General features: G+C 49.8%; 6 protein-coding genes and 1 pseudogene across 7 annotated transcripts; 4 read left to right on the top strand and 3 right to left on the bottom strand.

Moving 5' to 3' along the window:
• The first annotated feature begins 286 nt into the window (after window positions 1–286).
• BKA58DRAFT_377103 (uncharacterized protein) lies at window positions 287–1,366 on the top strand. The gene is made up of 2 exons (XM_046169586.1): window positions 287–465; window positions 599–1,366. Exons 1-2 carry the CDS (start codon window positions 403–405, stop codon window positions 1,031–1,033), a joined length of 498 nt encoding a protein of 165 aa, XP_046029206.1. The 5' UTR covers window positions 287–402; the 3' UTR covers window positions 1,034–1,366.
• A 44-nt stretch (window positions 1,367–1,410) lies between these two features.
• Window positions 1,411–4,738, bottom strand: BKA58DRAFT_354436 (uncharacterized protein; the record flags this gene model as incomplete). The annotated part of the gene is made up of 4 exons (XM_046168615.1): window positions 1,411–3,542; window positions 3,591–3,775; window positions 3,823–4,291; window positions 4,346–4,738. The coding sequence occupies 4 exons, from the start codon at window positions 4,736–4,738 to the stop codon at window positions 1,872–1,874; spliced, it is 2,718 nt and encodes a 905-aa protein (XP_046029205.1). The 3' UTR covers window positions 1,411–1,871.
• Window positions 4,739–6,004: 1,266 nt separating this feature from the next.
• On the top strand, window positions 6,005–6,494 carry BKA58DRAFT_377099 (uncharacterized protein). Its single transcript, XM_046169585.1, has one exon. The coding sequence runs from the start codon at window positions 6,052–6,054 to the stop codon at window positions 6,403–6,405; it is 354 nt and encodes a 117-aa protein (XP_046029204.1). The 5' UTR covers window positions 6,005–6,051; the 3' UTR covers window positions 6,406–6,494.
• Window positions 6,495–9,331: 2,837 nt separating this feature from the next.
• On the bottom strand, window positions 9,332–10,444 carry BKA58DRAFT_94148 (uncharacterized protein). The gene is made up of 2 exons (XM_046176248.1): window positions 9,935–10,444; window positions 9,332–9,883 (listed from the first exon to the last, which is right to left on the bottom strand). Exons 1-2 carry the CDS (start codon window positions 10,214–10,216, stop codon window positions 9,506–9,508), a joined length of 660 nt encoding a protein of 219 aa, XP_046029203.1. The 5' UTR covers window positions 10,217–10,444; the 3' UTR covers window positions 9,332–9,505.
• On the bottom strand, window positions 10,435–12,042 carry BKA58DRAFT_94150 (mRNA capping enzyme, catalytic domain-containing protein). Its single transcript, XM_046176249.1, has one exon. The coding sequence runs from the start codon at window positions 11,926–11,928 to the stop codon at window positions 10,654–10,656; it is 1,275 nt and encodes a 424-aa protein (XP_046029202.1). The 5' UTR covers window positions 11,929–12,042; the 3' UTR covers window positions 10,435–10,653.
• Window positions 12,043–12,164: 122 nt separating this feature from the next.
• Window positions 12,165–13,305, top strand: BKA58DRAFT_94144 (uncharacterized protein). The gene is made up of 2 exons (XM_046176247.1): window positions 12,165–12,241; window positions 12,290–13,305. The coding sequence occupies exon 2, from the start codon at window positions 12,582–12,584 to the stop codon at window positions 13,143–13,145; it is 564 nt and encodes a 187-aa protein (XP_046029201.1). The 5' UTR covers window positions 12,165–12,241; window positions 12,290–12,581; the 3' UTR covers window positions 13,146–13,305.
• Window positions 13,306–13,356: 51 nt separating this feature from the next.
• BKA58DRAFT_t22 lies at window positions 13,357–13,477 on the top strand (annotated as a pseudogene). Its single transcript has one exon. The product of its transcript is annotated as a tRNA-OTHER (tRNA).
• Window positions 13,478–13,883: the final 406 nt, after the last annotated feature.

The following is a 13,883-nucleotide window of genomic DNA, read 5'->3' as shown; positions in this document are numbered from 1 at the left end:
GCCGAGGTACGACTGGCAAGATTACTCTCTTGATGCTTGCCATCTGCCCTGGGCGACAAATTGCGCGCATCGAATACATTCCATAGGTTTGAAAAGCTGTGCAGAGTAGGTACGGTAAAGGTCGTCCTGACAATGAATCGACATCTCTCTTTCTATAGGGCGTGGCCGTATGATTACTTATTGACATGTGCTCTTCTCCGCATTATGGAAGGGGAAGCTTGGGCCATGCAGATTTCTCCGAAAGATGACAGCCTGCTCCGGATGAATCCCGCAGCATCTCCGCAATCTTCCAAGCGCTGAATGCACGTCAACCTGCATTGCCAACAGATAACTCCACGACAAAGTACCCTCCGATAGCCTGAGCAAAGCCTATCTCCCCCCAAACCTCACGGTACCATCACGATGGCCGCCCAAACAGTCTCAATATGTAAATTCGTCGGTACAATCACCCTGGGAATCGCAACTGTAAGTCACCACCCGCCACTTCACGCCGCGAAGCTCCCCGCATGAAGCTATCAGAGCTCCAAACCTTCTCACCACACCAAACACCCCAGAACAAATGTCACCTATACTGTGGGAATACTAACACCCCCACCAGGGCGTCTCAGCAACCGTCTCGACAATAGCCCTCCCCTCCCTCCTCGCCCTCCCCACCGCCATAAACGCCCGAACCTCCCTAATCTACCTATCCACCAAATCCACCAACCTCTCCTCCTACCTCCGACACATAACAACCTTCACCCTCTTCTCCGCCTACTGTCTCTCGCCCGCCCGCTTCCGCCACCCGTACCTACTCTACACATCCATCTTTGCGTTCGTGTCTGGACCCGGTGTCGACTATGCGGTTGGTCTGACCGAGGGCGGCAATGAGAAGAGGCAGGTTATGGAGTTGGAGGCCCAGGGCGACGAGGTGAATGGCGAGCAGGTGCGCTTGGCGGTGGAGAGGAAGCAAGTGGTTGAGTGGGTTAAGACGGGGTTGGCGGGTGTGGCGTTCGCGATGCAGGTTGTTGGGCTATGGGGGGATGGCGCGTAGATGGTGGTCATTCCATGTCGGTGTATGGAATGGCGTAGGAGTCTACGTGGTCGATTATGGTGGTTTTGGGAGACGGGTGGTGGATATACGATGTTCGTGTTCTTTGGGTCTGGAGTAGGAGATGCGGATGGCTGTTGGTGTATTGTATGGTTTTGACTCTCCTTTCCTCGTTTACGTGCTGGATACATACACGTTTTTGTTAGCGACTCTTATTATATCCCTCTCAATTCCTCCTAGCAGACAAACACCTCAATGTGCATTGGAAGAGCGTGAATATCTAGAGCGTATAAAAGGCACTAAGTCAGAGATATCAAGTGGATGACTGGATCGATCACGTAAACCACAAAGTGGAGGCAAAGGTATACTAATGTCTTGATAGTGATTCATGGTTCCATGGCTGAGTACGAACGAAACATCGCTCGACATTGACAAATTTTTGCGCAGAAAAGACTTAGCCCAAAGAGCAGCCTCAACGTCGACCGCTAGATGGAACAAAAGGAACCGCTAAAATAAGTGCTGCTGCTGCTGCTGCTGCTGCTGCTACGAGAAGACATCGTAAACGCTAGAAGGAAAGCAGAACTCGTACGCCATAACCAATATTTGGCCTACGCCTGCACAGCGATCGCAGCAGGGTTCCGAAGTGGAACGCAATCATGCAGCGTGGCCCTGACTTTTGTCTAACAGAGAACCTGAAGTAGAGAAAGGATGACATGTATCCGCGAACGTCCCGTTTCCGCGTATACACATTGCCCAATTCGTAGGAACCTTAGTTGACGAGTGGGTGATCCAAAGTTGGTCCTGGAGGTATACGCCAGAGTCTGTGTTATCGAGATAGGCCTCAGATAGGCTCTGTCTTGATCCGCTTGGGTCGCCGGACAGTAGGCTCAGGATCCTTTCGCTTGGTCTTCGCCATCCTATCGTAGAAGATGGCTAGGTTGTCTTCGTCATCTCCATCGAACGTGTCACTGTTAACCAGCGTGAGCGCCATTTCGTCTTCGGGCTTCACCATCTGGGGTAGTTTGCTCCTTAGTTCCATAGCCTTTTCTTCAAACATTGGGATGTGCTGCGCTAACTCGGCACGGATAGCCTCGCCCTCTTTGGTGATCCGATAGTCGATAGGTGCCTCTGCCCGAAGGCTTGCGCTTAGGTTCTCCAGTAACTTGTCGATGCTGACAAAATGTTTCTCGAGCAGAGTGCGTATCGCGTCGTTGAATTCTAGTTGGAAGCGTTTGAGGACTTGGTCAATGAAATGTGCATCTGGGTTCAGGAACAAGTCTTCCATGCGCTTCTTCTGGAACTTGATCTTGGGCATAACGTACCGCTTTGCCGGCTTCTTCTTTCCTGATTTCGCTGGTAGAGGTGGCTTCTCTTCGGGTACCGCTTCGAAAACCTCGGTGTAGAGGTCATCAGTCATGCATGAGATGAGGGTCCTCTCTTGACCGAATTCCATAGTTGCCGATTCGAACATCAACTTCTCAAGCTTGCTGACATCGTCCATCAGCACCATAAGCTTAGCCTGAAGTCGGGTACGCAGCGGTTCCCATTTCTTCTTAGCCTTCTCGATAGTGACCATGTTTGCGCTAGAGTCATTGATCATTTTGCTAATCTTCACATGGAGCTGGTGCAAGCTCTGGCTCAGTGCTGGTTTCATGGTCGCCATACACGCCGTGTGCGTATTGTACCACTTGTTGAAACCAGGTGCGAGCAGATCTGCCAGTTCCTTGTTCCAGTGGCATCCATTTTCGAGGCCTTTGGCTCTAGATGCGCCTTTCGGAACAACGCCACGGCACTTGACGATCCGAGTGAAAGCCGCCGCCTTGAGTATGAACCATTCCGCGGTCATCTTCTCTTCAAGCTGCTCTTTGAAGTTGGGAATGTCCTTTTCAATTCGCTTGATACTGTCATCAGAGCATCGCTGGAATGCTGACTTCGCTTCTGAGAGGAGTCGCGTCATGTAACCTCTGCGGTGGGCGTCGAAGTCGTCAGCTATCGTCCGGAAACCACCATCACGCTCATTTTCTGCCACAGTCTTATTGATCTTCTCAATGAAAGCTGAGATTGTGACGTTGATATGGCGTTCGTAGTCTCGCAAGCTTTGTTGTGCAGGCAGTGAGAAGAGAAACTCGCGAATTGCAGGAATGCCAGTCATGTCGGGCGACAAGGATGGCTGGTTTGCGAAGGTCAATTTGGGTTTGCGTATCCAATCCATGTACTCAGAGGCGGATGCGTGGAAAATCTGGGGCATATCGTTGGTTGACCGACTGCGAAGCTTTGACGTCAGCTCTGCGGAGATGTTGTCTGCACGTTGCAGTATCTTTCTCTGCTTTCGTGTTCGCTCCAGGTAGATACGATATTGACCCAACAATCTGCGCTCTTTGGCATTGACCTCATCATCGTCGTCATCGTTGTCATCGAGCGCGGCTTCTTTTTCTTCGACTTCCTGAAGCAGCTGGTTGATGCGATCAAATTCTCCGCCTTTGCATTGAGAGAGCTGGTTCTTGGTGAGAGACTATACGAATCAGCAACATGTTGGATGCCAGGAGACATAACAACTTACATCGATCTTTGTTGCGACGACTTTGACCTTCGAAGGGCCATGATGAGCGACAGCTGCCCGTGCGCTGTTAATGACTTTGTCGTCAGAGGCGATGCGTATCGTGTCTGCCAGAATGATCTCAACGTCGACGGTATCCTTGATCTTCTCTGCGTGTCGGACTCTTGAGAGATTGATGTCACCCCAACCTAGTGAATAGTTAGCAGGTTCCGACAAGAAATGACGAAAGAATTACCTGGGAGATCAATGATCTCGATCCCTCCTTGAAGGATTTCATGATGGAACCTGACTGAAATATTGTCCACAAGCGGCCATAAACACTTTTGACCCTTGATGCTAGTAAGAAATGGTCGCAATTGCTCCAGCAGTTCGATTTGAGTATCTGCCATCTTAGTCGCGATACCCTGAGAGTCGATTTGCTCGTTCTTCAGAGCCTCATCGCATTTCAGTTGGCACAGGCGCACGAACTCCCCTGCTTTGTAATCCGGTACGTTCCAGTTCTCGGAAAACTCGTCGTAGGAGCCAAACAGGGTTGTGAAGATGTCTTCGGCTGTATCGTTCAGGCTGCGGTCCATCTGGTCCTGGCCGACCGACTTTGTACGTGGAGACTCCTCATCATCTGAGTCGTCGTCTGCGTTGTGGTAAAAGTAGTACGACCGAGCGTGCTCCTTGAGCAATGCTTCGCGCTCCTCTCGGGTGAAGAACTTGATCTCAGCAAAGAACTTATCCTCACCAGTCGTGCTCTTCGGATACTGGACGTATCGGGTGATTGAGCTGGTACAAGCCGCGCCTTCTGCACCAGTGAGCGAGAGACCATCACAGTCGAATAGAGCGTTGATCGCCAGGCTTTTCCCTGCACCTTGAGCTCCGATTAAGGCGACCTTGACCGTAGGGCTTCGCAGGACATGAGCAAGCTCAATAACTGTACGTAGCAGATACTGGAGCTCTTTGTCGGTATCCGGGGAACCTTTGAGAAGTTCAATGATAAGGTGTGCAAATGCTTTCAGCAGGATGTCGATCCCGGCTTTGTCAAGTTTCCACCAGGGAAGGTCTGGCTTCTTCTCTTGACTGGCATTGTAACGCGACACCACTCTTCGTGGTTGGACATATGCTGGGAACTCCTCAAGACTGAGGATGGGTTCCAGCTCCATAGTCTTGAGTGGTACTTGAGTCTTGAGTTGTCCCATAAGCTGGTATAGGATAAGGAGCTAGTGTAGTATGAGGGTGTTGATGGGAGGGAAGAGGGGTGACAAGCGTAAAAGAGGTTTACTTATAGAATAGAATGGGAAGTTTGGTGGAAAAGGAAGAGGGGGGACAAGCGTAGAAGATGCTTGCTTATATAGCCAGCCACAGCCTAGTAGAAAGCCACGTGTAGGCCGTCATGATGAGCGTGGAGGGTGAGGGGTGAGAGAGCGTCTAGACCTGCACAATGAGGATTAGATGGTGGTGTAATGCGTCTGTGCGGCACCAGGTGAGAGAGGACATGATACCGGACTTTCGATTTTAGCAGCAAAATGCGAATAGATAGTCTGCCTAGTGAGGTGAGTGTCTCAGTGGTTACGGCACAGCAATAGCTATCATGGTCCGTCTGGCCAGTCGTTCGCGATTGCGTGATGGAACAGATCTGGGAGCAATGCCATCTCCAAAGGCAAGTGAAGGCGTAGCACATGGCAGATGTCTCAGCCAGATTCAACGCTCCTCGTCGCCGTGACAGCAGGTTTGGACATAGTGATACGTGTCAGTGCTCATGAAATACAAAGGTTCATGGAGAAGGTGAGTATCCCAGAGGCCAGTATGAATTTGGTAAAGCAGCAAGTCGAGAGCCAAAAGCGCATGCTTGACACACATCTCGCGACGCGTCCGAACGCAGGGCAAACGGTCCTCCAGGAATGGCGGGAAGGTACCAGTGATAACCGCTGCGACGGTCGGGTGTTGGCCTCGGTAGCGGTATGTGTTCGCACGATAGCATTTTGCGAACAGGAGTGTAGGTTCAGCATCGGGGAGGAGCGGAGTCCCAGGGTCAGCGCGAGATACTTTAGCGTAATCATGTGACGGGCTAGTTCACTTGTGGAACCCACCCATTGGTCGCCTGCGACAAACACTCTGAGCATCGTCGTACATTTCTTCGCTATACCATTTCTTCGCTATTTTGGATCTTAGTACATTGTGGGTACGAAATATCCTAGAGGTATTCGTATGTTTTCCCGTAAGCATCCAGAATTTCGCGCAAACTATCCACCAGCGCGACGTCGACATCGGCCCCACACTTCATGTGTTCACGATCCTCATTACCTATGTATGCTTCTGGGCAACGAAACGCACTCTGACATACGATACATCTTCGCGTTCGGTGCGCTTCTTGGAGCATATCAGATGCGGTCGTAACCACTACGTACCTGTGCCTGCTTTATCTGGAAATTCGAAGGGCCGTAACACGGATGCATTTACGCTTCCGTATGCTTCCATGCAAGTACACCCTATGTTAGCTAGACTATCCCAAGCCTGGCTGGTGGGAAAATGGAGCTATTTGTGCACAACCGCTGGCACTGCCGCCAGATGGACTCGACAGCTGGTGGGATTACTCCTAGCGAAGACGCGACGCGTCGCGCAACCGGTCGGGCGACAAGGGTGGTATGCTGTGCCAAACGACCTTGAAAAACATAAATACCCTTCTAATACCACGCACATATCTGCATGGACATTTACTGAGCAGCAAACTTGGCATACATGGTACCCAGTTCTCACTTCGCAAGTAATCTTGCATCAGATGCTGCGAGAAACCGCGAAGACTCCCACGCAGCACACGACGACATGGTAGCTGCACCTGCACGTTCAACTCCCTCAAGTCCGGGCTTGAACAACTACGCCGATGAAGTCGTGCCAGGAGACGATCGGTGCCTCAAATGCGGGACTCAGGATCATTGGGTCAAGGACTGTCCATCAGCACGTTGTCACCATTGTAAAAAGAAGGGTCATATCATGGATGACTGCCCTAACAAGGCCACTGTAAGATGCTACGCCTGTAACGGCCTTGAGCATCTTCGCAAAGAATAACCGAAAAACGCTGCAGCCAGTAGCGTCGCAATCCAAGAGGAAGCGCGTGTGAAGCTTCAAAAACTAGACAATAGGCAGAGTCGACAGGACCCGGAAGAACTGCTGCAGCTCAGTCTGCAAGAGATCCGTCGGCTACGCGAAGAGTTACGAATAGAAAAGACCCAGCAGGAGGGTAGACGTACGGTCTCAGCGATCATTAACATGAATCCCTACGAGATTCTTAACATGAAAGGACTGCATAAAATTAACTTACTTATTGAGATCCTAAGTGCTGCTCTACGGTACTGACGAGAACAAACAGATTTACGATACGCCCAACTACGCAAGGTCGATCCGAATGCAGCGGAAGCGCAACTGAAAGTCTATGAGCAATACGTAAGGAATTGCTTCGAGCAAGAGCCATACGACATATACCCCACTACCAACACGCTTGTACGTGAAATTGACTTCATTCAGGTCAAGGAAAGCGATGGGGACCTGGAATGGAGATATGACGCAGCCTCGCCCTCGCGAGGCAGTTGGATGCGGCACTAGAGACGTACTTGTATAGGAAAGTATGCGATCGGAACACTTTCGAGGCACGAAGTGCCGCAGATATCTAGTTATTCCTCATCATCATGGAAATACATGACAAGTTTGGGAATGAGTTCGACTTAGGAAAGGCTCAGTCTCAGCTCGTAGAGGGCGGTGGTAGATTCAGGGAAGTCCGCGACATCAAAAGACACTGCTATCAGGGTAGTATCAACACACTGGAACATTGCATTGGACGGTTCGGACGTTTCACTGAGTAGACCAGCTCAAGGATTCATCGAGAAGGTGCGCGATGGTAACATCCGAACGCATCAGGCACAGTTTCCTTGTATATTTCTATAAGAATCATTCATGTAAGCTTCCCTAGCATCTGTAGAATGGGTAACTCTGATCCACAGTGTGCTTGACTGTACCTCATACAAGGAAGAAACCGAACAGGTCTGCAGTCTACATTGATATGAGAATATACAAATTAGATGACTTAACCTTATGTAGGCTTCAGGCTGTTCAGATCTTCTCTTGAATGGGGTGACTCTACACTGACGTCTTGGATGTAGAGCTACCCAGGCCTGATTTCCATAAAGGCTGGGTTAGCGCATCATCACTGTAATGAGAACATCCTAGAATCTGTTAGAAGAAAGCTGCTGCAGGCTTCCCAACTCATCGCGTAACTGAAGCAGCCCTTTTAAAACGCTCGACACTAGATTGGTTGTTGTTGCGGGGCGTGTTCCGAACAATCCCAAGGGTCGCATCTCGCTAACACTACTTAAAGCACCACCATCCTTCATACTTCAATAATTTCAAGTCTATTCATACTAATTCAAAAGAATCATCAGTCGCTCTCGAGCAAGATACTTCTTCACAACTTCTCGCCCAACACCATCGAGCTATACAAATACTCGACATGCTTGCTCTAAAAGCGAAGTACGATGAGCTGGAGGGAATAAACAAGGAGTTACTGGGGGAGAACCAGTACTCAGCAGAAAGAATCTGTGGGTTTGAGGGAGAGAACTGTGCACTAGAAGGGAGTAACGAGAAATCAAAGAAGGAGAATACGGATTTAGAGCAGAGGAATTGTGGATTAGAAGCAGAGAGTGAGGCTACAGAGAGGAGTAACGAGAAGTTAAAGGAGAACATTGAGGGGTTGGTGAGGAAAGTTGAGGCGTTGAAGGCGACAGTTCAGACCTTGCTGTGAGAAAAGGATAGATCTAGAGAGGTTGATCTACCAGTAAGTATTGTCCTACCCGCTATCAGGGCACCAACTAACAAAGGCGATACATTGAGCATGCATCATATTCAACACCGCCGTTCTACCCCAGACCAACTGCGACACCGCTATCTGAGATTCAATACGCGCGTACAAATGACAGCCATTCTGGCTCATACAACAAAACAAAAAGCATATTCCACGCATAAAACCCCGCGATGTAGGAGCTTTCCACATGTTTTAGCAAACCGGATGACGGTTCCAGTCGGAGAAGCTTCCAAAAGCCTATCAAGATGGCAAAAAGCAAAGAGAAGAGACTTAGTGTGACGAAGACGACCAGGTCTCCCATGTTCACTAGGCCGGTACCGTATTACAAGCAATACCATTCTTACAATCCGCTTTTTGAACCCAGGAGATGTCGGTACGTTGCTTGATCTGAAAGCTTACCTAGATACCTGCGTCGAGAAAGCTGTAGAAGCAAGCAGTGAGGATATCGACACAGACGAGCGCTACAAACTACCCAGGTGAAGCCGACCCGCCACCACTCTACTCACTCTCCTATTCTTTCACTATCGTTATATCTCATCCAAACCTGAAACTATTCATCGAATTATTTTTTCAAGGGCATGTGGTCTAGACTTAAAAAGCCAGTATGGCAAGACGCCCGTACGTTATTAGACGTGCTAGACACGGGTATATGCAGGGAGATGCGGATTCGAGTTTCGCCATGTCCAATTCATCCTCTTTCTTTTTGCTGCTCTTTTTGCGCCGACCTGGGCACTGTTCGTATACTTGCTTGGGAAGGTACCTGTCTTCTATAGATATGGTAACGCAGAAGTCAAGTCTACTTCACCTCGGCGTGCAATATTCAAGTCACTGCGAACTAGGGGACGTCAAACCCTTTTCGCGTGACGTATTTCATGAATACATTAAAGGCCGAAGTATAAACGATGTCGATACTGATTGGTCGTTGACATTTAATGGTGTGTATACAGCAAAAGGCAACACAGCTTCGGTCATCTCCTAGTGACGCTTTTTACTCCCAAGCCGACCCATCAGCCCACTTCCTATCCAAATCTCCATCGCTGATTCCTTGTCTCTTCGTTGCTGCAACACTCCATCTATCTTACAGTGCGCCCACATAAACGAAGGCCCTGCGCTCAGCAACAGCTACCTTGAATGGCCTATCATCTTTCTCTACGGCTTCTCTTCTCTCTATTGCATGACTGGTCGCCCCACCCAACAACTCAGGCATGTAAAGCTCCACGATATAGCCCAATGCAAGTTCAATTTCGAATTTTATATCACCTGCGTGGTACGGGAACCTTTTGCGGCAGAGACGTTTAAGAGTCTTCAAATCGATGTACTGCATGGTACCGGAGGTACAGTGTAAGATATCGTAGGTACGGCGGTGGAGGGCGGTATGAAGGTCGGCGAGGCTGGATGTAGACTGTGAACGGAGGCCGATGGCCATTCTCAGGGCATTCGGAGCGACTGCGATGATCTATTGGTACAATGTTAGTCTGCAGCCCTATCCTTGTCATTGCGTATTTACCTCTTTCCACTCGTTCATATTAGAGACCAGGTCCGTTGCCCTTTTGTTGACTCCCCTCCACGCCAACACAGCAGCAATACCCATTTGCAAGATAATCTGCTGCTGCAACTCGACTGGGAGTTGAGAAAGTGAGCCTAGATCGGGCGCGGTGGTGTAGTCGAGTCCGAGAGCATGATGGCCATTGTCGAGGATACAATGACGGGCAAGGATATCGTGATGAATAACGCCGCGGAAGGTGTTTTCTTCGTATCTTTTGACGGTTATGCTGTTGTCCGCCGGCATGACGGTTTACTTGGCTGAGAAGGATTGCTGCGGTGAGATGCAGGTACCCAGGCGGAAAGAAAACCGAATGTAGAGGGCAGTGTGGATCTCAGATCAAGACTAGCGCAAGTGTAATGCGCTTGTCATGTGACAAAAAAGATAAAGAACAGACTTGGTGACGCGTTGGCGTCGGCTCAAGTCCATGATTCATTGTGCAAGCAATAGAGAAGGAGGCCATACCAAGTGACGCAGTGTACTGGGGGAATGAGTGGAGAGAAAGAAGCATTACACTGAGAACAACGAAACTTCAATTTTGGCCGCCCCATATAAACTGAGCGTGGGTATCATGTACTGTGTAAACGCGCCGTAACTCCCTGAAATACACAATTACATCTAAAATGCTGTAGGTTGTGCCGATAGCACAGCCTGGCGGTCATCAGCGTGCCACGACACAACGCTCAATGACCGTTAAGACCCATGTCGCTGTATTTCCGCTTTTTAGCCTCACGCTCACCGTCCTGGGGAGGGCGGTATTGGTCCAGCTTGCCCTGCAAACGGTATGTTTCGCGTTTGATATTCTCCGCGTTGGCCAAAAGATCCATCTCTGTAACTGGCGCTTCAATACTAGCCAGCACGCTCCTAACAGTGCTGATATGATTCGCGTCCTTTTTGTCGTCGCGCCAGCGCGGTGTACCATCTGCCTCAGCCTTGTATTTCCACTGCCCACCTTCTGTGCGGTAACATTCTATGATACGGCCGTCGAGGCGTTGGTTCAGCGATTTGAGCGTGTCCCATTCGGCTTGAGTGAGGGACAAAGTGGCGAAGACCTCGTAGTGATTTGAGTTGTGCTGCACGAGCAATTGGAGGGGTGTAGGCATGGCGTCGTAGTCGGGGACGAGACCGTCTTCGCCGTCTTGTGGGTCTATGAGTGGGAAGTCGCCGAGGCGGAGCTTGAAGTCGATGGTGTTCTCGTGCGGTGGCTTCCACTTGAGGATGTGTCTGTCGGTTCCGAACTGGTAGGGTGTGGATACGCAGGTGAAGATCAGGCCGTCGTTGCCGTGTCTGAGGTTGGGGAGGATGCTGCTGAACATGTCCTCTAGCTTGTATGCAGGGTAGGTCTTCTTTCCCTTGAGTGCAAACGGCTTCAGGTCGTCTGGTGTAATGTTCTTTCCAAATGTCCTAGTCAAGCCGGCTTCATACGGCTTAATAACCCATTCATGCAACCGTCCCAACCGCTTGTCCAGTGTCCTCTGCGTCACATTCGTACCATCCACCGCCAAGCAATCGAAGACATAGAAGTTGAGACGCGGCGCAGGCTCGTTCGGATATTGGTCATGGACCAGCTCGCCGTCCAGAAGGGTGCCGAATAAGAATGGCTCGGCTTCGTTCGGGTGCTGGTAGTGACGTATCCGAAAGGGAGGCTGGACGTTGTAGTAGTTGTTCTTCCTGTCGATCAGGAAAGTCACAGGCTCAAAAGCTCCTGTCGGACCCTCTTGCCAATGCAAGTAGAGCAGACAGCGCAAGCCGTCGGTCTTCTCGCACATGTAGTATTCATTGCGCTGGAGCTCGGCAACGTGTTCGCGCGAGAATGATACGGGTTGCGCGCCGGGAAATCGTGGGTTATCGCGTTCGAGGAGTTCGGCGACAGATTGTTTGAGTGAATGCGCCTCGTCATTCGGGATCTGGAAGCCTGGAATCTGCGGCGGCGCGTGCGATGGTACCACAGCTGGCATGTTGGGAAAGTAGAATATGGGGTATTCGCGGCTCGGCACGGTGTAGGACTTCGAGCGCGACAGATTTCGTATGCGGAAGCGGTTGGAGGAGGGTTGGTTTTGTTCGTAGTAGTTGTACAAGCAATGGATCGCCCAGGCGAGCTTATGCGCTAGTGAAGGGTCTGCTTATGTAATCACAGGCTGCGGCTCCAGCATGATCCATCCCATTACACCCTCTGACCTAGCTCACGCACCTTATACGAGAAAAAAACTCAAACAGCTCTGCAGACTACATTAAGACAAGAATATACAAATTAGGTAACCTAACTTTAATGTAGGCTCTAGAGTGTCCAAATTTTTTCTACGTTGACGTGGCCTGGAGGTATTCGCAGTGCAGACCTCGCCATATCGAAGTTTTGGTGTCGCATCGTATTCGCCAGACGTCAATGTTGCCAGTATACCGACTGCCCAATACCTAGGTATGCTCTGTTGCAACCATGGTACTACCACCGCGTACAACGCCGCGCCTACCAACCATTTCCAAGCATATCGACACCAGCGTAAAACCTAAAAACTCAGGGATATAAACTCCCTTGCTCTTGCCGAGATCACTCTCCCTATTTAACGAAATTACTATCTCTTATTTCTCATTATAACTAAACTGTATACGTACGATGAGCGACTTACCTACGGAGATATGGGCTATGGTGTTCGCATATTCCGACGATACCGAACACCTCTGGCTTGCCTGCCGTCATATTTCCAGCACTCTGAAGGCTGCCGTCGAAATATACATTAGCACCATCTTCCTTCCAAACTTCGTCACGGTAGCTCTCGAATATCGGAGCGAAAACGAATCGAAGATTTCTTGCCATGGACGGATCTTTAAAGGATACTCCCCAGACAAACAACATGTCTGTTTCGACATGACCTGTGCCGAATGGCCACATATGCGCACGCAGCGAATGCGTCTCAGCGTTACCAGACGGCCACTAGAACTGGCAGAGAAGCCGTGGCAGGTATGGGTGGAGTCTAAAGGGCCGGGTTACGATCGTGGTTTTTGCGCGAGACTTCTGGATGGCCTCACTGCTAGTCCTTCGCATAGTAAGGAGGGACTGCTCGACTTTGGACTCGACTCGGAAGACAAGATCATGTCCTTCGACTGGCGGGAGGTGATGACAAAGAGCTTCATAGAGAGTACCAAGTGGGACAAGCACTTTTTTGACAAACTAGTGTGACACGGTCGTGATTCCAGGTTTCCCTAGTGGTATTAGTGGGTGAGATTGGGCTGTTCTGTCGGGAGTGGACTTGGAAATGCCTGTGGGATGCAAATGAAGAAACAGGTCTGATGTTTTGCGGGGAAAAAAAGGTGCTACTGCTATTGCACATATCAAATAGAGGGTATTTCGGGGCTATAAGAGGTTTTGTTGGCACTGAACATCAATCAAAGGGTGTGTAGTCTAATGGCCAAGGCGCCCCTTCTATTTGATGCAAGTTACGCAGTAACCGTGCTGACGCGGCAATGGCCCTTTTAGTAAGGGAGATACGGGTTCGAGTCTCGTCATATCTAATTATGTTTTGATGCTTGTGTTGTTTTTGTCTTGATATTGGTCAACTTGTTCTTTGGAGTTGTGCTGGCTTTCCGCTCGGACAAATAGTCCTGAGTGGTCCAAGGACTACATATTGCTAGACTTTAGCCACCTCGCCAAATGAATCATACAGTGTACTTAGTTACTCAAAGCTTTTGCGACTGCATGTGCTGGTGTAGTTTAAATTATTAGGAGATAGACGTTCGTGGACAAGAGCATACTGAGCTCTCTTTTCACTAGAACCTCAGGCCTCCTGTTTGGGAAGAGCGCCTTAGCACCCAAGCTTTCACTTGACTCGACGCCACTTTCCTGAGCTATTGAAGTTCTGAGCGCTCTTTTGAAAGAGAAGATTATATGTATTAGTGTAGGCCTTCAACTTTTCGAGGA

The sequence above is a fragment of the Alternaria rosae genome (assembly GCF_020736505.1).
Source record: "Alternaria rosae strain MPI-PUGE-AT-0040 chromosome Unknown BKA58scaffold_2, whole genome shotgun sequence".
Classification (NCBI taxonomy): domain Eukaryota; kingdom Fungi; phylum Ascomycota; class Dothideomycetes; order Pleosporales; family Pleosporaceae; genus Alternaria; species Alternaria rosae.
This window is presented reverse-complemented; position numbering and strand designations above follow the sequence as displayed.